At 41.3% G+C, this 27,648-nt stretch overlaps 1 protein-coding gene across 2 annotated transcripts in view; it reads left to right on the top strand.

Annotated features, from left to right (window-relative positions):
• camkk1a (calcium/calmodulin-dependent protein kinase kinase 1, alpha a) overlaps positions 1-27,648 on the top strand; it is a 69,968-nt gene that overhangs the window by 23,083 nt on the left and 19,237 nt on the right. For both annotated transcript variants that reach the window (XM_008428151.3, XM_008428150.3), the window contains exons 2-9: positions 6,722-7,147; positions 13,360-13,407; positions 15,069-15,122; positions 18,194-18,245; positions 18,797-18,930; positions 25,182-25,218; positions 25,546-25,567; positions 26,281-26,369. In XM_008428151.3, the coding sequence (XP_008426373.1) occupies positions 6,815-7,147; positions 13,360-13,407; positions 15,069-15,122; positions 18,194-18,245; positions 18,797-18,930; positions 25,182-25,218; positions 25,546-25,567; positions 26,281-26,369 (769 nt within the window). In that variant the 5' untranslated portion in view covers positions 6,722-6,814. The remainder of the gene's footprint in view (positions 1-6,721; positions 7,148-13,359; positions 13,408-15,068; positions 15,123-18,193; positions 18,246-18,796; positions 18,931-25,181; positions 25,219-25,545; positions 25,568-26,280; positions 26,370-27,648) is intronic.

Below are 27,648 nucleotides of genomic sequence, written 5' to 3'. Positions count from 1 at the left end.
TTTGTACGGTGAAAAATTAGAGACTTGCGTCCCGAACAAACAATTCTACTCAAAGTGTCATCGTTAGCTTGTAAGTCGTAGAAAGTTTGCAGCTTACAAGCTAACGTTGTTTAGGACCGAGCTGGATTGTACTGAACAAAGCACAGATCCTACAATAAATGTTTGTTTCATATCTTCTTGTAATGCATTTATCAAAAAGCATTCTGAATCGGTTAAAGCTGTCAAAAAATCCTTTTCAAAAACGGGCGACCAGAAATCATACAAATTTCTGACTGTTGCACCCACCTCTGTCTTTACAGTTTCCATATCTAAGAAAATAATTATTTGAGCCACAATGACCTCAAAGTGTATTCCCTCCCCCCCCACATGTGATATAATCCAACCACTCTGTTAAAAGCATGTATCCAAACACAAACGAATGATCACAGGACTGAAGGTTGACGAAATCTCTCAAATTGAGGAAATCCTGTTTATTTTCAACTTCCAAGTTGTTTTACGGAAATATCGGATGAGTCTGCAAGTCAAACTCTGCTGCTCCCACATCCTAACAAAGAACTTACTTTTTGAACAAGTCATAACCTTTATTTGAATTTTACTGTTTGTACTTAAAGATTATCTGCTTAACTACTTACTTAAATTTGTTCACTTTTCCTACTTTTAATTTACTCTTTACACAGATAAATAATCTCCTGAACCTTTATTGTATCTTAACGACTAATCCTGAGAGCCTCGTTCATTTTGGTGCTTGATGTTTCTTCTGTTCTCCACTTTATTTAATCTTAAACACGGAGCCACAGTATGTGGCCCATCAACACACACTCTGTTCTGCATCAACAGTTCACAGCCCGTCGGTAGCGCCACAGGAGCATATGCCCTGCATCTTGTGGGGGTTTTCTGTGTTTAATGCAGGCATGTCTTAGAAATCATTAAACACTCAAATACTCTAACCTAAGCAGACGTCAGTTTTGACCTCAGAAGCTATTACTTCTGAGAATCGTAAGATAATTTCTCAACAGTAAAAAGTCCAACATTACAAAACAAGAGGAAATCACAAGATGCACATGTCACTGTATCTGAAGAAAACCAAAAGGAAAACCTCGTACCAACTAAGAAGTCGTTTTACAGCTGCAGCTGACTGTAGGAGTTGCACACAATTACAAAAATTACAAAACATCCTCTGGACTGATGAGACCAAAGTAGAGATGTCTGACCATAATGCAGAAAAAAATAAACGAGGCATGTCAGCAAAAAGGAACGTCATATCATCTGTCAAAAATGGTGGTGACGAGGTATACTGAAGTCCCCAAGTCAACCAATAACTGCTTATACCAAAGTCTTAAGTTAAAATGTTAAGCCAGCTGTCCAGCAGTTCAAACTGGGACAGGAAACCAATCATCTCAAATCTATAACAGAATTATTACGGTACATGTAGGAATCGGACAAAAATGCAGACGGGACATTGGGAGTCTCCTGATGGCAAAGGGAACAAACAGGAAGATCTCGTCGTGAGAGAAGGAAAACAATCAGCCTAAACACAAGAGAAAGAACAGGTGGCCGATTGTAAACCGGGTGCAGCTGTGAGGAGAGAACAGGCAGGCAGGCTGAGGGAGAGAGAAATTAACAGCATAAGCTGAGCAGAGGAGTAAACATAAACTGAGGGACAACATAAACCTAACTGAAAATAACAAACTGAATACAAAGAAAGAGTTAACAGAAAAATCTAAACATAAGTGAATAAACGGCTAAGAAAATACGGAAAAAAAGAATCACTAAAGCTGAGTACAAAAGAAGAAAATTATCAAATTGCAAATATTGGAGAAACTAACGCTGAAAACCCAGAATCCTGACAAGAACAAACAAATAACTTGCTAGATATCTAAAGTCCCAGTTGTTATGGATAAATGGACAAATATATATTTACTCATAGGACATTTAAAGAGCTGCGTACAATTAAAATAAGCAAAAAATATCCAAGCAGACATTTTAAATTCAGGACATAAAGGGTTAATTATCTTGAGGTTTTATTAAACTAATTCTTGAACCCCATAAGGACCGGCTGATTTTTCTGATGAGTAAAAAAAAAAAAAAAACAGGATAGAAAGAGGGTGTACTTTCTATTTCTATTTCCCACAACCAGATCTGAAGTGATTTATTTGCTCTAGTTAAGCATTTCAAACCATAATTTGGACCGGGATGGCTGGATTTGATGTCAGCACACAGCCAAAGGATGATTGAAAGCAGGTTAGGGGTAAAAGTGGCTCACAAATGGAAACCAAATCAATTTATCTCTCCTCCTGGCTACAGGCCATTCATCCCTCTTACTGTAATTGTCTCTGCTGTTTGCTGCATGCTGTATGCCAATAGGAACATTTTCAAGAGCCCTAGAAGAAAGAACACAAAGTTTGAGGTGAATATGCTCTGTAAACCAACAAATGCTGTTGGCTCAATTCCAGTGCTGTAAACTACTGTGGGGATTGAAGCAGAAGGTTGAGTTTAATCACCTCATATTAAAACAAAATAAACAATCATAAGTTGCTTCTTCAGTTTTCTTTGTCAAATCTAGAAAGTCACTGCAGTAAACGACCAAACACATACTTTCTTAGGAAGCGCTGGGACAGAGCGAGCATCGCGGCCGGTCTTCATTTCAACTGATTATCAAACAAGATGGATTGAAGCTGCAAATATACAAAGGTCCCATGTGAGATGAAATACTAGTTCTAATGGGAAAAAAAACTAAATAAATAAATAAATAAAAAAACCCAGCATAATACGCTTGTGCAAATCAATAGAAAGTCTCAGCGCAGCTAAAATTAATAACCAGAGCAGGACTTCTCCTCCGCCTCCCACCGCCGCCAGGATGTTGCTCCCACATGCAGCTCGCCGAATGGAGCCGCAGAGAAAGCGAGCCCGTTTCAGGAGCCGCATAATCACCAGTTGGGATGAGAATTAGCAAAAAAGATGACGGTTCCTCTTTGTCCGTCGTTCAAATGAGTCAGGACGCAGACAATGCACTTCCCCCTCGCTGCAGGTGGCTAAAAGGACTCTTCCTGCCCTCGCAACGCAAGTCATTAAAATAACAGCCGTTCGAAACGCGAATCGGGCGAATGTTGATGTGCGCATGTGCCGCAGGGCGATCGTGGCCCTGACGCGCGAGCACTTCTCCACACGACGTCCCTTACCTGACATTAAACTGGTCTGAGTAATGGATGAGAGCTGCCATTTTGTCACATGAGCCAACAGAGTCGCTGTCGGGTTGCATCGCTGATGTCATTAAATGGTTTTACTTCCCACCATGTGGCGCTTCCTGCTGTGATGGCGGATGGTTCGAGGATACCTACAGAAAGCCCGTAGGCTTCAGAGCTGAAGCGACAGGGGCTGTTGTTGAAGGCCAGAGCTTTTGGCTCAACGCAGTTTTTCTTTCTATTTTGACATTTTAAATGTGTTGCTGTTTTCTGGCAGCAGGGGAAATGAGGCACTGCTTTTTTTGTCTTTTCTTTTTTCCCCCCCTTGTTGCTGAAATCGGATTTTCTCTGTGGAATTGTTCATACTGCAGAATGACAGAATGCAGCACACCGTTTACAGAACTAATAATGGATGGAGCGAATTATGGCTTGGTTTTAAAGTTTATTCAACAATAGGAACCGACAGTGTTGTTGCAAGATCATAAGACGAAATAATCTTGCATTATTATGAAAATATCAAATTCCCCCAGCCCCCCCATTATCAAGCAGCATAAGTCCTGATGCTTTAATCAATTTATTTAATTTTCCAACCTTTTATCAAGTTTTAGTGAACATTTGTGTAAATATCAGTTTAAATATACCTAATAAAGTGTCTAATTAGAATCACTTGTCCTTTATCGGGATAAATTTTAATTCATCGCCTTCATGATAAATTTCAAATGTTTTTAAAGAGGAGAACTGTTCATTTTGTCAAATTTTGTACTATTTTATCCACTGTTTGTTCAATGAGAGTATTGATAAATGTCAATAAATTTGATTAAGTGCAATGTCATGATGTAAATCGTACTTCTTTGTGTGAAGCGCTTTACAAATGAGACTGTTTTCTAAGAGACACGTGTGTGTGTGTGTGTGTGTTTTTGTGGGGCTGTTACTGCTGTGTCATGCATTCACAGCCATACAATTACCAATTACAATAAATCAATCAAACAGCTGCAGCTGATCCAGAATGCTGCTGCTCGCGTTCTCATTAAAACCAGGAAGATAGAGCACATAACACCAGTTTTAAAATCCCTACACTGGCTCGATGTAGCTCAGAGAATAGACTTTAAAATACTGTTGTTAATTTATAAATCACTGAGCGGTTTAGCACCACAATACCTTAAAGATCTGTTATTGTTGTACCAACCGTCTAGGCCCCTCAGATTTTCTGGTTCTGGTCTGCTCTGCATCCCCAGAACCAGACGAGGAGAAGCAGCGTTCAGTTTCTATGCACCACAGATTTGGAACAAACTTCCAGAAAACTGTAAAACAGCTGAAACACTGGGTGCCTTTAAATCTCAACTTAAAACCCACCTGTTTAGAGTTGCTTATGGCTAAATTAGGGTTAGAGTGTGGGTTTTGATGTCTTCCATGTTTTTATGTCTTTAATGTTTTTAATTTATTTTTATTTCTTCTCGATGTTTTAACGATGTAAAGCCCCCCGGAAAACGTCCCAGTTAAACGACGTTTAACTAAAGTTCTACGGGGTTTAGAGTCCCAGTCTCAACTAAAAACCTAGAGGTTGGAGTCCTTGTCAAACGGTGTTTTTGACTAAAGTCCCTGAGGGTTAGAATCCCAGTTAAACGGCGTTTAACTGAAGTCCTAAAGGGGTGCGGGTTTTAATGTTTTTTTGTTTTTAAAAAAAATCTCTTTCTCTTTCTCACTGTTTATTTAATGTCACATGCTGTTTTTATTTTAATTATGTAAAGCACTTTGAAATGCCTTGCTGCTGAAATGTGCTATACAAATAAAATTTGATTGATTGATACCTAAAAAAGAAGTAAATAATAGTTCTTGTCACTTTTATTGTCATCACAATAATACTGTGATAAAACTTTTAAGTTCATATCGCCAGTGAGTGTAGAACCGACGGTCAGGTGGATGAAGAACCTGAGCACATCACTGCTGTGTGTGACTGTACCTTTGTGACACACTTCAGGAATAGCATCCTGCAACATGGCCCACTTCAACATCTCCAAGGTGACCTTGAGTTCAGCCTCCCTCTCTCACGTTTGGGTTTCTTTTCTAGAAGCTTACGTGGGTAGCGGAGGCTTCTGTCCTCCAAACCCCAAGCAGATGTTGGAGAGAGTTTTGCTACTTTTTTTTCTCTCCCTCTGACGTCCTTTTCTTTATACATGAAAGGCTGGAACGCACTCAACAAATGTTTGGTTATTCAGCCAAATTGAATATAGCTTCATGTCAGCCTGGCATTGTGTATTTCACAGGGATGCAGCGGGTCATGACCGAAGCCATAACGTGTAATTAACTTTTCAATGAAAGGGCTTGCTTTTATTATTTCTGACATTTGTTTGAATTAATGAGCGCATGTCTAGGGTGGGAAACTTAACCCACCAGGCCACCCACATACACAAGAAGATGACATTTCCCATTTGCTTCAGACCTCTTAATTAAACTCCAGCCTCTGGTTGGTGCTTCGATCAGCTTTGGTTGTGTGAACTGTTTGATACCACAGAGGCATTTTAGAAGAGCGTTTTAAACGAATCGGTAGTTTTGTAAATGTGAACTTGTGTCTGAGCTTTGAGTCATTCCTTCAGGTGCAGATCTCTTGCACTTATTCTTATGCAAACAGCAAATTTTTTCCTCGCTTTTTCCAACTAAAAAAATGACAAATGAAAGAAAATATTTTTAAAAAGTGGCTTTTATTCCCATCATCCCTTTTGTTAGTATTAAGACCACGTGATGAGAATTTTTCTTTTAAGTATGAGAATATAGTTGTAATATTAACAGAATAAAGATATAATTTCACCAGAAGCAGAAAGCTTGGATAGAGTTGAGCAGATCAGTCTGTGTGGTTGTCGCAATTTCCACTTTTTTTTTTTTCCTCAAAAATTTCTATTAATCTCAGAATTTTGGAGTCTTTTCTTTTCTAACTAATTTTTGACTTTTGAAATTTGTGACTTTTAAAATCCTTGTGAAAAATGTATTACTCTTGTTTTGTTTTTTAATCTACAATGGCCCTAATACATCATTGTATGATGTTGATGTCATGTTTCTTTTCTGTAAAACGTCATTCCTCATTTTAATTTTTTTTAGTTTTCATAAATTTGCAACTTTAATCTTCTACATTATTGTCATTATTTGGACTCTAGTGTTGAAATAATGACACTAGAGTGAATGTACAAAAATATTTTTTGTAATATTACAAAACACATTTTTGTAACATTATGACTTTATTCATGAAATAAATAAATAAATAAATAAATAAATAAAAGTTGTAGCCTTCCCCTAATATTCCGTCACTGACCTGAATTCAAAGTCCAAATAAACAAACGCTGTGAAACAAGCTTATCAAACAAAGATGGCGGCCTTGGGCTTACCAACATCTCTCTAAACTATGACTTGCATTTGTATAAAAAAGAAAAATCATCCAGATTTTCCAACATTTAGACCCTCAAAACGAAAATTTTGATTTATCAATTGAATAAATTTATCGCCCAGCTCAAACTCATTACCATACCTCATTTCCTGTTTGGTTCCAGTTCAGCTGAGGACCACAGGCTGGCCCAGGTCACATTGATGCTGCTGGGTGCTCCTTGGTTCTCCTGCGCCACCATCACACCCCTCTGGACGCCATGGCGATGAGCAGCGACCCGGGATGCGAGAGGCTGGACCCCAACTCCTCCAAACAGACGAGCAGTCTGACCGACATCATGGCCGCCATGACAACGAAAGACCCCGAAGGCTCGTCCGCCAACGGCGTGAAGAACGGAAAGGCTCAGCAGGAGGGCGTTCAAGGCAAGCGGGTCCAGGCGCTGCGACCTCACCTGTCCGGCAGGAAGCTGTCCCTTCAGGAGAGGGGCACCTACCTGTCAGCGGGGTCAGAGGGAGGTTACACGCACATCTCCCCTCGAGGGGCTCGCAGGCCCACGGTGGAGTCGAAACGGGTGTCCATCTCAGACTCTCAGGTGAGGCTTTTACTCTTCTGTTTATTTGAACAGAAACCTCAGAGGTGTGATGCAGGCCGACGTCAGACACGAGGTTCCTGTTTTATGTGTGATGTAAAATGGACTTTTTTGAGCATTACACCATGTTATGATGTTAGTCCAAACCAAACCTCGAGTGTTGCTTTGACTCTTTTATGAATGCTTGAGGAATCCTTTAATCTCCCGTGGCAACCATCCAGCTGTGGAAAACGCACCGGCTTTCGACAAAGCTCCTCCTTGGAGCTGCAGGTTCCAGTCGAGCGGCCAGACAGCCCGCCCCCAACCCTGCGCCTCTCCACCGCTCCACACTCACAGCTCTTTCAAACTAGTGGCAGCAGCAGATAGCAAACAACTGGTGGAACTGTGCGTTTACTGAACTCATATAAAAAATTACTTCTCAGTGAAACACTAAGGATGCTGTTAAAGCGTTACTAGAGGAACAATGTTGTTGCCCAATTTTCAGATCCATCCATCCATTTTCTTTACACCTTTGTCCCTCAGTGGGTTTGGGAGGGGTGCTGGTGCCTATCTCCAGCTAACGTTCCGGGCGAGAGGCGGGGTCACCCTGGGCAGGTCGCCAGTCTGTTGCAGGGCAACACAGAGACACACAGGACAAACAAGCATGCACACACACACACAGTCACACCTAGGGGCAATTTGGAGAGGCCAATTAACCTGACAGTCATGTTTTTGAACTGTGGGAGGAAACCGGAGTACCCGGAGAAAACCCACGCATGCACAGGGAGAACATGCAAACTCCATGCAGAAAGACCGGGGCCGGGAATTGAACCCAGAACCTTCTTGCTGCAAGGCAACAGCTCTACCAACTGCGCCACTGTGCAGTCCCCAATTTTCAGATGTTCAATCAAAAATGAAATCAAATCGAATTCTACTGGTGTAGTACATTTCAGCAACAAGATAGTTTGAAGTGTTTTGCATCATAAAAACAGAAAATTCAACAATTGAAACATTACATTAGTCAAAGTTCCTTTAATATATATATCGATATATACAACTGGAGGTAAGTGTTACTTGATTGTGCTGTAAAATGGCACTGTGTGAATGTGATGTAAATGTATAACACTGCCCCTTTAACATTCGGGATCATAACTTGACCCAAGTCCTTCCCTCTCACCTGCTTCTCACCGTTTCAACAAAGTGAAATGACAAACCCAGCGTTGCGTTCGTAAAGGAGCAGGATGTGCGCGGTCCAAACAGCCACAGCTACTTGACACATTGCGAGTGCACTCGAGTTGTTACACAGCTACTTACTGAGTTTTTATTTTTTTAGTTAAATAGCTTTGAGTGCGTGCTAATTACAGCAGACTGTTATTAGAGTTTCAGCACTTCTTTTAAATGGAACGGATAAATCTAACCCCTGAAATCAGCTCACAGCTTTCCTGCATAACGACCTGACGGACGAGCGCCTACATGTGATCTGCTCCCCAGAACCAGACTGGTCCCTGGTGCCAGCCGATGTGGGCGGCTGACTGCTGATCCTTACAGATTACCCTCGTAGATGATCAGTTTGTTGTGTTTCAGTTTTCTTTCTTTGATGCAGCTTCGTCAAATTAGAACCTTCAGTGAAAAGCAAACTTGACCACCTTCTAACCGGAGTATTTGTCCAACCTTGAAGTGAAATTGCTGTACCCAGTGACCAGGATGAAGTTTGTTCGCATTGGGCCAATTCTCCCCAAAAAATATCGTCTCAGGGCATTTACGAATAAATTCAATCCAGTCATACAAACGGGTTCAAAGTTATTCCAAATGGAACCTGATTGCAATAGAATAGAAAACAAAAAGACACACAAAAACTTTTCCTCTCTCTCTGATTTGGACATTTTTGTTTTAGTGATGTTAAGTAATGCGTTTTTGTGTTTATGAAAGTTCAAAATGCGCTGATATGTACTTGTATTCCCAGATGTGTGTGCTAGGCCGGAGTCGGAACAAAGAATAGAGGCGACGAATCAGTAAAAAGCAGGTGATTCAGACTGTGGTTCATAGTGGAAGATGTGATGGTGGGATTACACCAAGCAGGCGGTTACATCATCTCTTCTAATAACTTTCATATATCCGGTTTGGATAGGGAAAAAAAGGCACCAGGAAACCGTTGTTTTGCTAATTATCTGTGTTAGCATCGACAAGCCGTTAAGCTAACGTCTGGTTAGAAACAACAAAATAAAAAGTATATTTGTTCAAATCTGCTTATTCAAGTGTTTGGCAGCGGGATGCATCATATGGAGAGCAGTAGCTGGTTACACTTGTAATGTAGAAGGGGTATCATCTGGCACTAGGAGTCTCCTGCATATCCATCATCCTCTTGCATTTTTCAGTTCGGAGTGAGCATTAAAAATGCATAAGATCTGCCAGGATGTGGAGCCCCTCTGAATTTAACAGACTGCTGCCACAGATGAGCAGAGCCGTCACCGAGTCCGTTCCCGTCCTCCTGTTACAAAGGCTTTATGAGGGACCGGGTTATATTTTAGTTCTCACTGGATTTGCAAAAATGACACTTTACAGAGGAAGGCGACGACAGTTCCCGTTTGCGCACACAGCGATTACGCCATTTTAATTTTTTTCTTGGAACCAGAGGGGAATATGTGGTTAGCATAACGGCTTTAAAAGGGTGCTTAATGTTTTTATTCGTTGTAAGAGAAGGTCAAAATGATTTTGCTTGTCTCAGCTCTTCTTTAAAAACAGAAGAAATCTTTAGGTAATCCCACATAAAGCTGTCTGAAGAAAGACGCTAACATTTCTTACCCAACTGCTGTTTTTCTTTTTTCTCTTTCTTTTTTTTACTCAGCTTTGTAAACACGGTCTACACATCATTTCCTGCCACAAAGGGAACTGGGTTCAAATTCAAACACAATAACTTTGCTGTTCAGTGGATTAAAATTGGGATTAAGATAATCCAGAGGAAACAGGAGATTAATCTGGGGCTGCGGGAACAGATAGACTGTAATGTGCCGAACATGGTTACGGCTGTGGGAGCACAAGACGGACCGGAAACAGAATGAGGTCTGAGCCACTTAAGTCACCCCGTGACATTGTCACAACAAAAGAAGAAATCCGGCTGTAGATTCACTCATATGACTAATCCACTGTTTACTAAACAAATGGGCATTTTTACAGAATTTCTTTACTGTATAGCACCATCCATACATAAGGCGATAGAAGGGGAGGTTGCTGCGTTTGTACAGTAAGCATTGATTTAAATCTGCTTCCTGCTCCAGATGTGACATTCCTTCAGTTTTTTATCTTATTCTGATTAAGAAAGAAATGGTTTTACTCTCGATTTAAATGTCAAACAGGGGTTTGTGTCTTATTTTTTGAAGCTCCGACAGCAGAGCTGGTACGACCAGCTGCAGAAAGCCTGCACATTAGCACAATCGGGCACATCGTTAATCCATCAAACATGCCTTAAAATGTTCTGGAACATTTTGACAGACCAAAATGGAGTACTGTGTTTTAAGCAGATTAAAACTACTTAATCTGGCGACTAACTGATTTTTTATTATTTTTTGTTGTAGTTTAAGAAATTAACAGAAAAATGTTCCTAAAAAGTGATGTTGACTAAAAGTATGAATACAACGATCATTAATCAGAGAAGCAGGCCAGAACCTTAGAGTGAAGACATTGTAGTGGAACTACGTCTCTGCAACATCTTGACCCAGGAGGTCCTAAAGGCCATATTTTTTTTTAGGTTATGTTCTGAAAAGATAAATATTTGCAACAGTTTATTCCCCAGATGTAGAAAAATATCGCACCTCAAGGAGTTTGATAAAAAATGAAATGAAGCCTTGGCGTAAATTCAAACTGGAAGACTCTCCAGTCTCACCTGCGTCATCCAATCGCAGCGTCATCTGCTGTCAGCCTATCGGCATCATCGGCCCACGCCCCGTCTTCACCTGTCGCTGATGAAGCTCCCGCTTATAAGGACCTCCATCCATGTAACTCCATCCGTGCTCAACCCACCCACCCCTTCTGCACCTCCATGCCCTTGGCTCTCCAGGCCTCCATCCTTCTCCGACCTCCATCACCAGCGTACAGGAAGACATTCCTAGGCGGCATCGGAAATGTTCATCCAAGCTCGCTGCGTTTCACAGAACAGCGTCTTCCGCCGCGGTCCGAGCGCCAAAGAACTTTAATTCATTCATGTCAACAAACCCTTTTAATCTCTGTTTTTCTCCGTCTGAGTTTCTGCAGACTGAAATAAATCATATGAATAGAGGCGGGCTAAAAAGTGAGTCCTTTTAATTTTTTAAACGGTGTTAATACAACATATCGTTTTCCTTCCTATTCACTATTAAGCTCTACTTGGTGTAGGCGTATAGCATAAAATCCTAATGAAATACATGGAGGATTGCTGTTTAAACGCGACAAAATGTGGGAAGCTCTTCCGCTTTCCGTGAGTCATGAGGGGCTTCAGTGTTGAAGTAAAGAGATTGTCTGACATTAGAGCAAAAGATGGAGAAAAATCCCCAGCGTCACATTCCAGCACTAGAGTTGGATTTTTGTGTGAGAAGCGTTTTAATGTGTCAGATGTACTTAAGGCTTTCTGAATGCTTTGTCTGAGTATTAAGTGACGCACCATGTCTACAACCCGCCTCTACCTTTTTCTCCTACATTTTATGTCCTCAGCTTCTTCAACTCTCCTCAACCAATCAAAGCAGTCCTGTCATAAGGCGCTTATTTATTCTGTTTTCATTCCTGTGCTGTATTCGCAGTCATACAGTCGTAGCAAACTGCACACAGGGTTTCATGACTCCTTTAAAAACTTGCAAATTTGAAAAAAAAACAAAAACGGTCAAAGGCCCTGGAAAGCAGCCATAAGATGCCGTTGTTGAAAGTCCTTAAATGTTTTTATTTTATTTATTTATTTTTTAAAATAATTTTTGGATCTGAAAATTTACATCATTCTGCGAACAGAGAAGTCTTGAGCCAAACGGCTGTGAATGTTAGCTCAATATTTATGTGGCCAAACAGGGACTGGCCAGCTTGGTTCACTTCCTCTGCTGTCATCACTAAAACTACAACCAAACTACATTTCTAAAACGGCGTCATTGTTTGCAACTTCTCCTTCTGTTCGCTGGTCGGCCCAGTTCACCAGAGGAATCCAAGTGAATGGGAGAAAGCCCAGATTGTGCTGTGAGGTGAAATTTGAATTGAGCAGACTTGCATAAGAAGGTAATAGCCAGACTAGCAAACCATCTAAATTTGACATTTTTGCGAGACGAGTTCTACGCCGCCTGCTGGCTCCACATCCAAATCATGAGTGTTTTGAGTTCTGCGCTCACCTTCCACCCTTCCTCCTGTAAACAACGCTCCAGGTTCGGCCTCCAGCTGCAGCCAGACGGTCGCTTTCAGCCCCGTCTCGCTACAGCTCCGTCTCTTCCTTCTTCAGTCAGAAATCCCCTGTTCACTTTCTGCTCATTACCGTGCAATCCTGCACTCTCAGCACTCTCAGCACTAGCCTCTTGACAAAATATCCCCCCTGCCACCACCACCACCAGACCCTCACCTTTCCTCTCGCCTCCTCTTCTTCCTCCCTCTTCCTCCTCCCCTTGTGTCCCGCTGTGGTCTGCTCGGCTCTGCGCTGCCGCGGCCCTGGCTGACTCCGTGTTGGAGCGGCTGTTGCTATGGAGCTGCAAATCAGCCATTTAAGCAGTAGCACTCTAATGGATTTGCAGACAGTAAACAGAAACTAGACTGCATCGTTTCCTGCGTCTCAGAAGTAAATGACTTGCAGGGCACGTGGAGACACACTCACCCAGGGGCAAGGCCGTAAATGCCATCTCATTATTGGGGGGGGAGGGACCATAAACAGGGACATTTTTTAAGAGCAAAATTATAGTAAAATGCGGTTTAAATTTTGTGTGTGTTCAAGCTGCACCATCAAAAATAACTAAGTAGAGATGAATAACAAAAGTGTTTTTCTCAGTAAACAACCTGTTGAGACCCGTAGAAGTCAAACTAAGATTCAAATGTTGCTTAGATATGAGTTTGGTTCAGTGTCCGAACCCAAACTCGCTCCGGGATTTACGTCTATGCCCAGGGGAAATGTCTTTTTTTTACTTTTTTTTCTTTCTCTGTACCAGCGATTTTATTTTATTTTTTTGTTGAGATGCTGCAAATAACTCTGCAGAGGATGATAACACTAATATTTAGCTCTCCATCTTTTGTCCTCCTTCCAGGATTGTATCCAGCTGAACCAGTATAAGCTGAAGAGTGAGATTGGAAAGGTGAGGTTGTTTTTTTTTTTCTCTCCCTCCCTCCCAAAAATGTCAAACCTTAAAAAAAAAAAGAAGCGCCACAAAATAGACTGTTCTTTAAATACAGCTAAAAACAAACAGTTTCAATATCATTTTGTGCAATAAAATCGCTGCCTAAGAGGGCGAATGTGCAGATTTTTTTTTTCTTTTTCTGTTTTTTTACTGGAAAACCTTTCAAGCCACACACTGAACAGGGTTGTATGAGTCACAGGCAACAGGAAGAGCGTCGGAGCCAACGTTTGAAGCTTAGATCTTTACACCCAAAATAACACGGTCACTTCAAGATCCATACCAGGTACAGACTCTGAAACAATGAGTTCCTTTAAATCCAGGCTGAAGCCCACCAGTTTAGAGTTGCCTTTGATTCATAATACGAATTTTATTGTTTGCAAAAACGTAAGTTTTGTTTTTACATCTGACAGTTTGTCAGATGCCTCATGTAAAAATAACGCCTGTCGCACAAAGTACAAAGAAAATAGTTTTTGTTTTGTTGCGGTGGCCACAACAAGAACACATTTCATATTTCATACTTCATAAGAAATTCAAATGCAGAGAGAATACATTTCTCAGTTCTTGAAAAGTTTGTGCTGGCTTTTAGGGTTGTACTTTAGTGATATAAACTTGCAAGTTCTTTTTATTTTCTCCTTTTCAGTTCATTTCAATTTAAAAAAATCTTTAATAATCCCAAAGGGGAATTAAATGTGATTTTAACTCATGTTATTCAAGTTTCTTCAAATGGTTATTGGAGATTGTTTTATAACAATCTCATTAAGATGATGCACTGGGTTGTGTTTTATTTTTGTGTTTTGTTTTTAGTGGAGACGTATTGTCTTCTGATTGATGCAACATAAGTTTTAATGCTTAAATTAGTTTTTCAGCCAACCAACTGCTCTATCACAATAAAGCACAACATTTATTTTACTAGTATCTCACTGCTTGCATTGAAGATGCAAGCAGTCATTTCTAACAAACAAGTCATTTCTAACAAACATAAATTGTGCATTTTCTTTTTCAGGGACATTTACGTAATTTTCTTTCAGCACGCTTCATAATCACACCAAATAAAAGCGTGACCTCGCCAATGCAAGTGTTTTTTTTTTTTGTTTTTTTAGATGCTCGAAGCATCTATAAATCTCTTTTGGTGCTTTTCATTGAAATATCTGTGTCAGAAGGTCATTTACTGTTCAAATACATATGTGTAATTTGTAGCAAATTTCAAAAACATTGAACTTGCTAAAAAACCCGCTGACATGTTTTTTGAAAAGGAAACATGTCGGAAAAGGACATGTTTCTTTTGTGTGTGTGTGTGTGTGTGTGTGTGTGTGTGTGTGTGTGTGTGTGTGTGTGTGTGTGTGTGTGTGTGTGTGTGTGTGTGTCTGTGTGGGACGAGCTCATTCTGAGCTGCCAAAGAATAAAAATGTTTCTGAATACGAGCCGCGCTGCCTTGTAAACATTCTGTCAGTGCAGTTCTACCGTCTGCTCTCTGAAGTGACGCTTTAGAAATGTTAGCAGTCTCTCTCTCTCTCTCTCTCGTGGGTTTAAGTGAAATGTGGAGCTCGAGTAACGATCACTGCATGTCTCCTTCGTATGGGTCCGTATTTAATGAGTGTTTTTTTGTTGTTGTTTTGTAGGGCTCCTATGGCGTGGTCAAGCTCGCCTACAATGAAGATGACGACAAACATTATGTAAGTCTGGTTTTGTGCCTCAGAAAAGCTTGGTAGACGGACCGGTTGCTTTGTGGTCATCATCAAACCTTCACCTTTCATTGTTGACAGAAGACCGCTGCTATTGATTGAGGGTTTTTTTTTCTTTTCTTTTTTTTTACCCGTTGCCTAGCTTTGAGTTTTATTTCCTTTGGCTGTTTAAAGTCTCTTGTATTCAACCTAAAATAAAAGCTGGTGGCATTTGAAGTGCATCTTCTTATAAAAAAAAAAAATATATATATATATATCTTCAAATATCCCTGATGCTTTTGCTTTGTACACCTGCTGCTCTGAGGTTGGTCGACCCAAAAGAAAAAAGAAAAATAAATGCATACAAGGCAGCAGTGCAAGGTCATTTTTTGGCATTTCCATCAAGGTAATGTGTTCCCTTGGAAAGCAGAGCGATCTGCAGATGTAAGCCGTTTGATGCCTTAACATAGCTAAGCTGTCCTGTGCAGCAGCAACAATGAAAGCCTCTCGGTGAGTCACGTCGTCTTAAGCTGCCAACTCTGGATGGATTTAAGATGTACTTTTGAACTGCAGCCAGTGGAAGCTCACGGCCGAACGGTTTTCGGTATGAAAATTCAAGCTTATAAACACGCGAGAAGTGTCGGCAGCCGAGCGGTTATGTAAAGGCGAGCGCCAGCCCTGAGCCGAAGGGCATGAAAAAGATCTTTATTTCACAACCTTTGACTGCTTATTGCAATTACGATACGACAGAGCTGCTCAGACATGCAGCAGCTCGTTGTGCGGAGAGCTGGATTTTACAGGGAATTTAGAAATTTCCCATATGTGGGTGGAAAAAAAACAAACAAACTGCAAAAGCAAACACAACTGGTGAGATCTGTCTGGTTTTCCAGATTTACATATTAGTGCAACTAATGTGTAAATCTCTTTGGGGCCGGAACATCAGCGTTTTCTTTCAGGCATGATCAAAAACATGCACAATATCGCATAAACTTGACCATGAGGCTAAAGCTGTGGCCTTCAGAAACTGAACTTTAAGACAAGTAAATGATGAGGCGTCTTAACTCGGTTCCTGAGGTTTGCTTTGTTTCCAAAAGAAAGACGTCGAGAGGGAAAAAAGTGAAAACTATAAACCTCACTGTCAAATGAAAAAAAAAACCTGTCACTTTCCATTAATTTCATCATTCCCTTTTCTTAAGCAGCATATTAGCACCCAGCTGTGGGAATTAATGGCACAAATAGAGCATGTTAGTTGAGAGAAGGAGCTTTGAGTTGAAGGGCCGTCAAACTCAACTCAGACTGGGTCAGAACTGGATGTGTTGGAAAATGTCGCCGATTCAACAGGATGGAAGTTTATTCTTACATTCCTGATGGCATTTAGTTATGAGATATTGTGATAAATCTATAAAATGCTTAGGAGTTCCCTCTGAGAAACGGCAATTTGTTCAGCTGAAACAAAGCGAGTGGTTTTCTCACAGGACGGAAAAAACCCCCAACAGATTTCTGGGTCTGTGAACGCCTGCGAATATCGTCAGATCTCAGCAGTTCACAGCTGTGGCGTTCAAGTTTCTGCTGTTAACCGATTGGTGTTTGGGGGGGACGATTCACACGCCAGTGGTTCTGAGTATCAGTCGTACCGTTGAATCGCACACCACCATGTCGCGCCTTTACAAGAAAACGCTGGCTTTGTATCTGTAAAACATAGCATCCACAATGAGACGGTAAATTTGCCACCACTGGTCACTCTGGCTCGTTATTATTATGCTGATGCTCTTCTTCTTCTTCTAACCAGTAAAAGCTGAAGTTGGTTGAAAAATGAGTTATTCAGCTTCTTCTATTCACTGGAGCCATCTACAGCACACTCCTGGTGTTACAAACACTTGGATGACGTTAAATAAATTAACTTTACAAAGAAGTTACACTGTCTAAGTGACTGAATACTTTCATTTTGACTGAGTTAAATAAGCTGTGTGTCTTGGTAGCAAAGCTCTTCTGCAGTTTCTGCCTTTATTAACACACGCATCTTTTAAACACCCCGCTGGAGTTCTGTTTAGCTCAGTAAAGATTGCTTCTTTCGTTTCTCTATATCTCATTTGTCTAGTCTAGCCTAATCTAGTCTACACATGTTATTGATGGGGACATCTTCTGCTTAACGAGGCAGTAACGGGATAATCACGCTGGACCCTTCATGCATATTCGGCTTGCTTCCAGGCTTCGATCGAAGCCAAACTCCACTCGCGTTTCCTCCTTAGCCTGTGGTTGATATTAAGCTACAGAAAGATTACATTTAATCATATTTTGTTGGAAAACCGAGCATATTCTGTCTCATACTGGCGATGATGAGCCTCTCCTCCCAGCGCAGACGGATTGATTCAGGAATTGAGACGGACGGCGTTTTGGTTTTAAGAGGGTGTTTATGAGGAACGCGCCATGGAAACCATGTAGAGGCGAGGGGTCCGCCTTCCTGCCCAAGCCGCTTTCTGCACAGTCATAGCCATGACGACCACAGAGGCCGCTGAGCGACACTTCAGCATCTCGCTTTGTGTGATTCGAAAGAGAAAACCTTCCACCTTTCTGATGAGTTGACGGTAAAATCACTGAGTCAGTGCGGCAGCATGTGCTGACAAATGTGCCAGTGTTGTTTTTCTTTCTTTACATTTTCTTAAAGATTTGCAATAATTGCATTTTTCTTTTTCAGCTGTTTTATATATATATATATATATATATATATATATTTTTTTTTAGGGAAAATTGACTCATGGCTCTCTTTGGAAGCCAGTAAATGCTGTTTTTCTACTCAAGATTCAGGGGCTGTAGACGTCTCTGGCCTGTTGCAAAGGAGAGCAGCAGATATATCCCCTAAAATTTTTATGTTCTGCACTTTGATGTCGGTTTGTGCTGCAACTCGGCTGAAATCCGCAGTAGAACACCCTTAGTAGTTAAACATTTTGTTATGCAGTTACATCCAATTAAAAATGTCTTTCCCCACCTCTGCTGCTTTTTATACATCTGTCTTTTCTGTTTTTGTAGACATGTATTCCTTGATATGTGGTCATGCTGTTTGATCAGACTCCTTTCTGTCCTAGGCCATGAAGGTGTTGTCCAAGAAGAGGTTAATGAAGCAGTGTGGTTTTCCACGTGAGTTAGTCCCATTTAAAGCTGGAGTATGTAACTTTTATTTTAAAAATCCTTTTAGATATTTGTTTAAACTGTCACTATGTTGTGACCGTGTGATGTGAGACAGATGATGTGAAAAAGTTGAGCTCGTCTACCTTCTCCCAGTGCTCCCATTGCTAACTGGCACAAAGCTTGGCTGCTAACTAGCCTAGGTTAGTTAGCAAGGCCACCAATGACAGTGGATGAATGACTTTTCTGTAATGATAAGTTGCTTCTCCAGCATTAGCACATTAGCAGCGAGTACAAGGGGTTGATTGACAGTGCTAAGACTCTCCTGGCTCTGATTGTTTTTTTTATCAGACAGCAAGAGTCGCTCTGGTGGAGTAGATTGACCTTTTCACAGGTTATCTGACATGGTCAGTTTTAACAAATGGGTAAAAAACCTGTTTTGTTTGTTGTTGTTTTTTTAAATGAAAGTTTTACATACTGTAGCTTTAAGGATTTGTAAACTGTCTAAATGTTTGACAATAAAGTTAGACTGTGTGTAATCCGGAGTGTGTGGTGCTCTGCAGGTCGCCCTCCCCCAAGAGGACCCAAGGCAGCCCAAGGAGAGCAGCCTAAAGTCTTAGGACCCTTGGAAAGGGTTTACCAAGAGATTGCCATTCTTAAAAAACTGGACCATATCAACATTGTCAAGCTGGTGGAGGTACGAATCTTCAGTTTTTATAATTGGTTGCTTCACTTGTCTTTGTTTCATAAGCATTTTTTGTACTGGAAGACATTGTCAACATCTTGGATTCATCATTTGGCTAAGCTAGCAGCATCAAGCTAAGCGGTTTGAAACGGATCTGTTGAAGCCTTTGCTCCACTTGTTGAATAGAGGAATAAAACCGACATCCTTGTTCTGTGTACAGGTGTGCTGAGTGTTAAGCCTAATTAAAGAACAAGAACATTTAGTACTGAAATAAATATAATCTAAATTATTCACTTTCACTTTTTAGGGTTAGCCCTCAAAAAATAGCTACTACGAGAAGAATAATCTCTACCTACCTTACTTGCAATAACTAATCAAGAACAGAACAAACCTTGAGATACAAAAGCATATTGAAACGTCAATATATTAGCGCATGCTAGCAAAAAGAGCTAGCTAGCTTCACTAACAGAAGAACCTAAGCTGCTGCTCTACTGTTTTATTATCTTTCCGCTTATATTTGTTGATCTAAAACTGGTTTTTACATGAGCGCTTTATTTCTTTACTTCATAAAACATTTTTTAACATCGGTTCCTTCTGCTTTGTGTATTGGTGTGTTGGGATCAAGGCTGTAAAATGTGCCGTCCGGAGTACTACTGTGCAAAATATTGTACGTTTAGCCATGATATCGTCTTTTTTTAACGATCGTCTGACCCTACGGGAATGTGGTGTCAAAGTGGTGTAAATATAATTGATCAAAAAGTAGGTCGTTCTGCCTTGCAGTATGAGAAAGTCAGTTAACCTTCACTATTGCTGACTGAGCATTTGCATGCTGCAGCATGAGATTGAGTAATATCTGTAGTAGTGCCACGTAATATGTTTGGTAAACACAACATTCCTCAACTGCAACTTTAATGCATTTGAATTGCATGACATGTCCAAAAACTCTGTGGGATCCTGGTTTAGTTTAATTAATTCACATCCTGCAATGTTTTTCATTTAGTTGAATTTTAAAGTGGAAAAATGAAGAGCTAAGATGCGGTTCAGTGTGGCTGGTTTCTCTCTAATGACAGCAGGTTGACACAGGCAGCACGTTTAGCATCCTTTGTGGTCAGGATTATCCTTCACTGTACTGCCTTCAGATAACCTTTCCCCTCAGCGTGCTCTGACTCACGCTTTTTCATTTTAGCTGAAAAGGCAGCCAAATCCCGTGGTGCCGTAGAACGAGCTCGGAATATGCTTTGGTTGTTTTTCAGACACATTTCTTAATCCTTTGTTGATTTATTCTTGGACAAGAAACGCTTCCGTCCCGCAAATAAACTCCGTCTGATTTCGAGAATTGACAGACTTCCAGGTTCCGCAGGGGCGTTTTGTTTTGGAACGACGATCGCTGGTATCGACGACTGTGACTCAAGACGCGCGCGCCACTCTCCGGTGATATCATCGGTGTTTTCAATCCAGCTCAGATGGCGGGGGCAACCGGGGGCACTGCTGGGAGTTAAGCTTGGGCAGTCTGGCTGGAGGGAAGCGGTCTGGCTCGCTCAGCTGAATTAAGTGTCAGGACTGCTGAGTTTTCAGGAACAAAAAAAAAGAAAAGTTGAGTGCTTCTGCGCCCGTGTGCTAGCTCTGACACAACACCCTCGCTCTCATCTTCTCCATCCTTTGTCCACCCTTGCTCTCTCACACTTCCTGATGGGTGCAGGAAATTAGTCCTCGCCTCCTCTCCATCTCTCTCTGTTCGTCTTTTTTAGACGGGCTCTGGCTCGGGCCCCCATCACATACATTAGAGGTACCCAGCCGATTTCCCCCAGGAGACCTCGGTCCAGTCTCGACTAATTATGAATATACTTTCCATCCGTCCCTTAAACACTGAGCCCACGCCAAGTGGAACAGATTAAAGCTGATGAAAGTGATTTGGTCATTTTTCACAGATGGTGGGAAGAGACAGACGAGCCAGTGCTGTTCTCACCAGCATGTTTAGCTCTTATCAGAGCTCCATTAAAAAAAAAAAAAAAAAAACCCAAAGCACACTTTGTCATTACCCTGAAAGTCTAAATAGGCTACTCTTTTTTCCCCATCTTAGTCACTGCAGTAACCAGCAGTTTTGCAGCAAGCTAATGACGGATTTCACTTGGTTTTGTCTCCTGCTGCATTGAAAAAGCTTAACATGTTGTGTAAATAAAACCCTTGCTTTTTGAGAGCCTGCACGAGGCCGTGTCAATAAACGTTATTCAAACAGACGTGAGCAAACCTCGTCGCTTCCTTGTGGCTTCAGCTGCAAATTTTGGGAACTAGTTGTTCCGGTGTCGGGGTGTCCTTGACCGGCGCTGACCTTCTGTTCCAGTCAAACGCAGCTGTTTAACTCGGATGAATCGTTCTCTGTGCTTTGTGAAAACTGTGAGCCGTTACCTTGAAGCAGCAGATCGTTGGCTGCGCCGTCGTTGTGAGTCTGTTTTTCATGTGCAGTTTGTGGTTGGAGGCTGGATCATCAGCCTCGAGGCCGCTCGGCTGAGCTGAAAGCTTTGTGCACACAAGGACGTCTGTCTGAGGCGAGTCAGAAAATAATCAGGAAATAATAAAAATCGATCCTGTTCCGTCTTGCTTCAGCCCGTTAGGTAGATGGATAGATGGATAGTTCTTAATTTGTAAAAAATAAATAAATAAATGCTTTATTGTTGAAATATGAGTCGTTATTTCATTCCATATATAGAGATATGATATATATAATGGGTTCATGAATTATATTGAAATATCTTTTGAACATTGCTTACTGTGACAAACTTTAAGTATTTTTGATTTTGGACTAGAAGTGATCAAATATAGTCCACATTGATTATTTTAACTGCAAAATGGCACAGATGAAAAGCCTCAAACAACTTTAGCGTCATAAGCCTCTAATATCTTGTCTGTTACTTTGCACAAATCTTCTGACTTCGCAAATGTCATCAGGATTTGGATGCGACTTTTGTCTAAATGCATGAACATGTTTTTCCCCATATGCATATTTTCTCCTGCGTTGCACACTTGATGAAGGTCGACTGGGTTTCAGCGCAGCCGCGTGTTCCTGTTTAGACAGATTTGGGTTTTTGGGATTGTTTGAGTTTTAGCTCTTTATTTGACTCTGATCAGTGTTTCAGACATGGGATTCAGTCGAAATGCAGCACAAGTGAGAATAGCAAGCAGAAAATATTGACATAGATGTAAGTGAACTACATTTGGTCATGTGTTTAAAAAATAAAAAACATGATTTCAGTTTCCACCAGCCATTCATTTGAGCTTTGAACATCTAACTATCTAGTATTTAGCAAGTTATAAATTCTCAATTTATACAGAAACAGCTTGGAGTTTTGTCTGCCTGAGACTGTAAGAATATCAGACAAAGACATAAAGACACGTTGGCGGTTTGTTTTTATATATCACAGTATGTGAGATGTTTCTGCCTGACATTTATAGAGCCACCTACTTGAAGCTAAACACTTGATGCAGCTGCGTTCCTACCAGATTTCTGCTCCTCTGTATTTGCCATCTGTCACAAAGGCGGCCCACGGACCGGTGTGCCGGAAAAGATCCGCAGTTTGCCGGTACTTTATTTACAGCTGGTTAACTGGGGTGAGGCTGAGGAGCGGGGAGAGACGCTGATGAGGGCCAGGCAGGGAGGAAATGAAGGAACACGGAGCTGAACTGAGCCTCCGAGGAGAAACGGGGAGCAGGGGAGGTGGAGGGAAGCAGAATCGCAGGTATCACAGGAAAGTGACTCAGAGCACTAAGTGGGTTAATATCCTTGTAGATAGCTGGTGACAGGGGCAGACTATTAGTAAGGGCTTGATTGTGGCTGGAGACGCTCCCTAGCAGCTCCACGCAGGGCGACTCCACTCCTTTAATCTCACACACAAAAACAGGAGGCAGCAGCAAAGAGCAGGTCTGCCTCTCATCTGGCCTGCAGCTGGTTAGCATGATCCATTTCCACATTTTGACACGTCAGCGCTGGAGCTCCATGCGTATTAATAACGACTCAGAAGTCCCCGTTGTATTATATTTTACTGCCACGGTTATTTGGCGTAGCGTTTGTAAGCGAAAGCGAGTCGTCGTTAACGTCGTTGCTTCTCCGATGTGACGATGGTTTGTGGCTGCGATGAAAACGGGCACGCTCCTCGATGCGGGTTCTGCTTCTTCTCGCATCAGGAGATAAAATGTCATAGTGTTGTGTTGCGAGTTCTGCTTTGTGCCGTGCAAAAGTGTTTTGCGCCTTTGACCTTTTGACACACTTTATGACATTACAGCCACAAACTTCTGCGTATGTTGTTGGGATTTTAAGTGACAAAGTATGAAAAAATTACACCTACTATTAGCTTTTATCCAAGCTGACGGGTGATATGAACTTAGTTTTGTCACGATATTTTTGTGATAACGATAAATGTTGAGATGAGACCTATTTATTATTATTTTTTCAGTTAACTCTATGGCTGATGTGGCACCATAAAGACAAATACTACTGTTGAAAAACAATTCCACATAAATAAGTGTGATTTGTTTCACTAAGCTGCACACCATACCTGCATTTGATCATATTTGTATTTCTTTTTTTTTTTTTTTTTTTGGCATTGGAAATAATTGTGAAATTAAAAATCTCCAAAATATGAACAGTTTTGGGTAAAAATAAATAAATAAAATAAACTGAATTTATTGTTGCCACAATAAATCAGAATTCTTATCATAATAAGAAATTTATCACAAGAAATGAGAAGCGATAACTGTCCACTCCCAACTTATCCCTTTTAAAAAAAATAAAGTATTTAGCCCCTTTCATGCGATCCCCCGAAATGAAATCTAGCTCTGATGCTAGCAGTAAAGGTTCCATCAGGGCATCAACCTGGTTAAAACCCTGCAGGAGGAACTCCTCAACGACAAACTGTTAACAGGAAAGTCCACAGAACTGGCTATTTTAGAAAATTGTCTGAATGAAAGATATTGTTGAAAGAAAGCCAATAAATGTCTCATTTGTAATTTGCCATACACGACACATAGCAAATACGGAAGGGCGTGTTCGCGACTGAGAATGAAGTTTAGAGCTTTGGTCAAAAGGTCCAAACTCCAGTCGTGCAAAGACGAAACCTTTTACAGATGTAACTGCATTAAATGGTGCTTCTAGAAAGTATCGCCCACAGAAGGACTAAATAAAAATGCTTCTCATTTGTCTGTAGAAATAATTTTAAAGTGACCTAACATTTCATCAAAAGGCAGAACTATTGGCTACTTTGTGTTTTTATCACATAAAAGCCCAAGAAAATATTTTTCTTGTGTCAAAAAAAAAAAAAGGGAAAGTTCAAGAGTTGGACCTAATTTTTTACAACATTCTCTATAAAACGGCTTCATCCAGCAGTGGCATAAATGAACAGCAGCTACAGCAGAATCACACCGTTGCTTTGCGTCACTAACTATTTCCGACCACAATCCCTTTGAAGATTCCCGGAACAAAACGCAGTTTCCGTCGCTAAAATCTCGTATTTGCTACCGTTGTGAAATCTGTCCAGACCGTCTGACCTCCGCTGCCAACTGTTTGTAATCTGCATCCAAGAAAATCTGTCTGCTCAGTGGAAAAACTGTCATTACCAGAGATCAGCTCAGTCTGAGGCTCGCAGCCTAATGGACGGGATTAAAACGTCTGCCCACGTTATCCTGTTTGTGGTCACAGCAACCGCCCATTTACTTTAGATCGCAACTCAACATGCATGTAAAGATGAGCGGCATTCGTTCATTCATCCCATACGTGCAAGTTTTTATTTGTTCAACCCATTCATGCCTTGATTTTATTTAGTGAGCACCGTATTTTTCCACAGGGATGTAGACTCGAAAGTTGTCAGCGTAACGGCGAAGTTGTTGATTTGGAGATGTCTGATCTTTCTCTGGTCAATAGTTGACTCCTTTTTATGAACAAAAAATTTTAAGTTCTTATGTACTGATTGTTTTTCTTTTTATATTCACAAAATGTGCGTAGTTGAGTCATTTTAGTCTTGTTTTGAGTTTGTTTTCAGCAAGACAAATTACTCATTGTTTGTGGATAGCAGAAGAAAAACAGTCTGAATTTACAGAAATGTTAATTAATGTCCATTGTCCCTGCCTAATAAATTAATACCGTTGAAAAAATTTCAAATGCACATTTCGATGAAGCTAAATGCTGCACATTTTAAACAATAATGCATTAAATATGTACCTTTTCCTCACCTGAATAACTGAGCATTCTCTGTTTCACCTACTTAACATTCCAGGTGCTGGATGATCCGTCAGAGGACAACCTCTACATGGGTATGCATGTCTGACTTTCCTTTAATTCATCTGCTTTCTGCTTGGCAACATTTGCCAGTTGGACAGGTGATTGTGTAATGTCTTCAGAACCCAGTGTGTCTTTAGCACCACCTCAGGGCTCACATCCTCGCTCAGCATCCCCAGATCGCAGTTCTCCTCCTGAACATCAAACTACTCATGAGTTAAATCTAGGCTAGGTAGACGACGGCTGCTAGGAAGCTTGGATGTTTCCTCGCTGGGCAGAAGTGATCACAATAAGCTAATGAGTAAAAAATATTCCACCTCACGTGTGTCCTCTTTGTTGTCCTCTTGTTTTGTTCCCAATAGTGTTTGAGCTGATGCGTAAGGGGTGAGTAGAGAACAAGTCCTCTGATTTCTGTCCTCCTGCTCCTCCTCCTCTGTCTCTTCCTCATTCCTCCATCTCTCCATCCCATCCTCAGCCTCTGCAGCGCTCATTGCTCCAAGCTGAACACCGTGCCGGAGTTTTTCCTCCATCTCAGAGGGAGACGTTACAGTCTTGGGGGTTTTCACAGTTATTGCTGTAAAAGCCAGCTGGCTAGAAAAGGGGCTTCGGGTCACGGATCTGGTGCTGAATCATTTCACTGATAACGATAATAAACATGAGCGGTTCTTATTTTTTTCTAAATGGGATTTATTTATTTATTTATTTATTTATTTTTTTAAATCCCTGGAGAACAAATAAAATTACCCAAATATTCGCGTTTGTATTTAGTGCTTTTTTTTTTTTTTTACATTAACTCAGTTCAGTTTAACCGTCCAGCAACAGTTCACCATTCAAACCATTTCAAATCCAGTTTTCTGATCTGATTCGGCTCCAGTCGGAATGCAGCACGGTTTACTATTCACATGTGTTGCCATGTGATCATAAAGTCGTGTGTCTAAGGGAAGCGTGGAGGATAAAGAGGTGGTGGGGTGGTTACTTATTGTATTCAGTGTTGTCTCCTCATCTTCGCTTCAGACGTTAACCCCGTTGTTTCTGTTCCTCAGTCTGAGTCCAGTTTTAAAAGCACCGTCTGAGTCTGTTTCTGTGTGAATCTGCAGTCCAGTGATGGAGGTGCCAACAGAGACTCCTTTCTCAGAGGAGCAAGCGCGGCAGTACTTCAGAGACATCGTCCTGGGCATCGAGTACCGTAAGTCTGCAAATCGTGACTGAAGTCGCTACTATTTTTAATGTGTATATTTTTCGGGAATCGGAGCATTTCCTGGGCGTAAACCATCGGTTGTATCTCTGGGTGATTAACAGGCTTCTGCAGTACTTGATGGTCATGCAATCATTTGAATCAGCTGTTCTGGAATAGAGGCAGATCTAAAACATGTAGAGCAGGGGGGTGGTGAGGACCAGGGTTGAGAAACACTGATTTAGACTGATCCAGAGCATGCCTCACCTGTCCTCCATGAGTCGTTGGGGATAAGTGACTGATGTCAGACGATACCTGTGTTTTACTTTCACCCTAAACGCGCCGTGTTCAAAGTGAAACAAGGCGGCGGCTACTTTGAATTCAATCTTAAAGAAGGAAACATTTCAGAGGGAAAGCTGTCGTTACGCTCATTATTTAAGAGTCATTGTAGATCGGTTATCGCTACGGGCAAGAAGAAATTCCTGTTGCGGCAGATGTGCAAAACTTTCACAAAGATTTTGTGCAGCATCTCTTTATTAGCAGGGACATGGAGGTCATCCTGGAACGTTTAGATATTTCCCTTGAGGCTAAACACCCTCGCCAGCATTCAGTCAAGCTGAAGCTCTGCTAACATTAGAGCCATGTGCGCTGAAGCAGAGAGACGTCTAAAAGTTTCTTCGAGGACACCGGTCCTCGAGGAATGCAGTTTAAAACCGCTGGTGACGATGATGGCACATTTCGAGTTACAAGTGACCCAGTCAAAGTCTCGGTCTAAATCCAGTTGAGGAAGATTTTAAAGATTGCGGTTTGCAGACGATCTCCTTCCGATCGAACCGCGTTTGAACAACGTACCAATCAGACTCGAACCACTTGGATTGGAGCAGAGATGCTTCTGAAAGCGACTTAAAGTCTATTGAAGTGAAAGTCCCAATAAAATGCACTGAGGTCTGCTAAAGATAAAGCAGGGTATAAATACCGTTGCAAAGCCCTGAAAGAGGTGCGGCGCCTGTGTTTGGCAGATAAGCCAAAGAGAATCTGCTGGGAAACGTGTCCATCTGCTTTGTTGAAATATAAGCGCTGAACTCTGGCGCGCGCAGTAAACTTCCAGCCTTTAATTTTCTGGATCGCAGTTTTAGTTTTAAAACGTCTCCTGCAGCCTCCATGAATCTTAGCCGGGAGTCTGAACCGGGGCTCCCGGTGGCGCTGGCGTCATTTTAATTTGACCGTTGTGAGCGCTACGACATTTAGTAGTGGAGAAGTCAAGTCCACTGCCCCCGTTTCAGGAAGACCT

Source organism: Poecilia reticulata, chromosome 14 (genome assembly GCF_904066995.2).
Source record: "Poecilia reticulata chromosome 14, P_reticulata-male-v2, whole genome shotgun sequence".
Lineage (NCBI taxonomy): Eukaryota > Metazoa > Chordata > Actinopteri > Cyprinodontiformes > Poeciliidae > Poecilia > Poecilia reticulata.
Note: the sequence above shows the minus strand (reverse complement) of the source record. Positions and strands in the feature narration are given on the sequence as shown.